This window comes from Palaemon carinicauda, chromosome 5 (genome assembly GCF_036898095.1).
Source record: "Palaemon carinicauda isolate YSFRI2023 chromosome 5, ASM3689809v2, whole genome shotgun sequence".
Lineage (NCBI taxonomy): Eukaryota > Metazoa > Arthropoda > Malacostraca > Decapoda > Palaemonidae > Palaemon > Palaemon carinicauda.
This window is the reverse complement of record NC_090729.1, coordinates 107,634,008-107,636,507: the sequence shown is the minus strand read 5'-3', so window position 1 is coordinate 107,636,507 and position 2,500 is coordinate 107,634,008. Positions and strand designations below refer to the sequence as shown.

At 32.6% G+C, this 2,500-nt stretch overlaps 1 protein-coding gene across 1 annotated transcript in view; it reads right to left on the bottom strand.

Annotated features, from left to right (window-relative positions):
• stg1 (stargazin-like protein) overlaps positions 1-2,500 on the bottom strand; it is a 118,316-nt gene that overhangs the window by 6,517 nt on the left and 109,299 nt on the right. Inside the window, exons 2-3 of the mRNA XM_068373905.1 lie at positions 696-2,500; positions 290-382 (exon numbers count right to left, since the gene is read on the bottom strand). The exon at positions 696-2,500 is cut by the window's right edge and continues 217 nt beyond it. Of these exons, the coding sequence (XP_068230006.1) occupies positions 290-382; positions 696-912 (310 nt within the window). The 5' untranslated portion in view covers positions 913-2,500. The remainder of the gene's footprint in view (positions 1-289; positions 383-695) is intronic.

Here is a 2,500-nt window from a genome sequence, read left to right as displayed (position 1 = left end):
AGAATAATGTGCCAGAGTTTACCCTCAAGCAAGAGAACTCTAACCCAAGACAGTGGAAGACCATGGTCTAGAGGCTATGGCACTGTCCAAGACCAGATAACAATGGTTTGATTTTGGAGTGTCCTTCTCCTAGAAGAGCTGCTTACCATAGCTAAAGAGTCCCTTCTACCCAAAAAAAGTGGACTAGAAATACTTCGTATCTACAATAAAAAAAACAAAACAGAATATCCTGTGTTTCATCTCTATTAATAACCCATAACACCTTAAATCAAATCACGTTCATACTTACGCGGAATTGCCATGGTAGAATCATTCGGGTCAGGACTGTATTCCTCAGTTGGAAAATAATCAATTTTATGGCACTGGAACTCTGATTTCCCCACTGGAAAAGAGCATACCTTGTATTAAAGCCAATATTTTCAGTATTCTTAACATGGAATGTGCTTTAAGAGACTGTTTTACTTATTGGTATGTTTAGTATCATTAAAGTAAAATCTTTAGATTCATATGAATAATTTATAAAACGAGTGTTCTTAATCATTGTTATGCTGTCACTTGTATATCCTTAACTTTTGGCTTTTAAAGAATATTGTATAAGAAACCATAAATTATAAAAAACAAAAATAAATTATGCAATAGGCAATATGAGATGGGTTAAATTAGGTCAAATAGAAATCCTTATTGTACAGACTAACCCTCGGTTGTGCAGAGAGTGAAGATCCCACTTTTCGTCTTCTTGCTCAGGAACTCGACCTTGGAGGACCCGTTTCTGTAGGATGGGTTAAGGATCTTCTCTTCCGACTTCAGCCAGGCGTCAATGCTGAGGGCGGTCAAAACAGTCACGCCACTAAGACATGCGGCTATGGTCGTCCCTAGCCAAAGGATATGAACTGTAGCATCCAGGCTCAGCATTCTCTCTCTCCCAATTGCCGCCCGCACCTGTGTCCTCCCCCCTGTCACTCCGAGCGTTTTTCTAGTGAGCCTTTTATTCTGATGACGTGACAAGGCCGTTCTCGTTTTACCCAGGGAAATTATTTAACACACTTTCATCAGTCACAAGTTTTCTAGGAATTTCGAAAATTATCGTATGAGGTGACTTTTGATGGACATGTTTATGCTACTCTGTTAAAATACCTCTCAGTTCACATTTTTATTTTATCTAATTCTTTTGTTAGACATATTTATGCTACTATGTTGAAATACCTTTAAGTTCACTTGCTTTTCTTATCTAATTCTTTTGATGGGCATATTTATGTTACTCTGCTTTAATACCTTTAATTTCTCTTGCTTTTATTATCTAATTTTTTTCTTGGACATATTTTTGCTACACTGTTATAATACCTTTATGTTCATTTGCGTTTTTTTATCTAATTATTTTATTGGACATATTTATGCTACTCTGCTTTAATACCTCTGTTCATTCGCTTTTCTTTGATCTAGTTCTTGAAACCGTTTCTAATTTTTATTTGTTTAATAACCAAAATCTAATGTTTTTCGGTGTATTTTACAGTATTTTCGAAGTTCTTTGCAGATTGAATTTTTTTTACTAATGAAATCATGATTCCTTTTTTCGCACAGATATAATCGTAAATATATATTTTTTTCGCTTTCGCCATATTTATTACTCGGATTTTATAGATCCTAAATCTGTCAAGTTTTTTTCTTATCTAATGAACAATTACACAATGTTTAATGTAAATGATGAGCTATTATATAAATTTTCATATATAAATCACGTTATATAATTGCTGCATAATTGCATTACTCTTATATTTGATAAACAGATGGGTATATTTTTTATTAAAATAGGACATGAAATTTTTTATGAAATTATATCAAATTATCTTTGTCATAACGATAACCTTTTGGTATTTATAGTTTTGTGTCTCATGATAGAAGATTTCTCAAGAACTGCTGATGGGCATTTTGAGCAAAATCATTATGATAAAAGATTTTCATCAATTCTTTAATTCTCAGTTGATTAATTTTTATACTAATCACGTCAGTGAAGATTTATGTCTGGTACAACTGTTTTGCTCAGTAATAATTTGTTCTTGATTTGTGATTATGTGAGTTAAATTTCGGTCCTTGTCATAACTAATTCAGGTTTGTTTATAGTTTTCATACTCGATAGTCTTCAGTTTCAATTTGCAGACTTAACTAATGCAGGTTTTTTGTTATATTTTTCATAGAAGACTTAACTAATTTAGGTCTGTTTATAGTTTTCGCACTCGACAGTCTTCAGTTTCAGTTAGCAGTTTTAACTAATTAAGGTTTGTTTATAGGTTTTATACTCGACAGTCATCAGTTTCAGTTTGCAGACTTGACTAATTCAGTTTTTTTATAGTTTTCATAGCAGGTTTAACTAATTCAGTTCTGTTTATAGTTTTCATACTCGACAGTCTCCAGTTTCAGTTAGCAGACTTAACTAATTCAGGTTTGTTTATAGTTTTCATACTCGACAGTCTTCAGTTTCATTTATCAGACTTAACAGTAAATC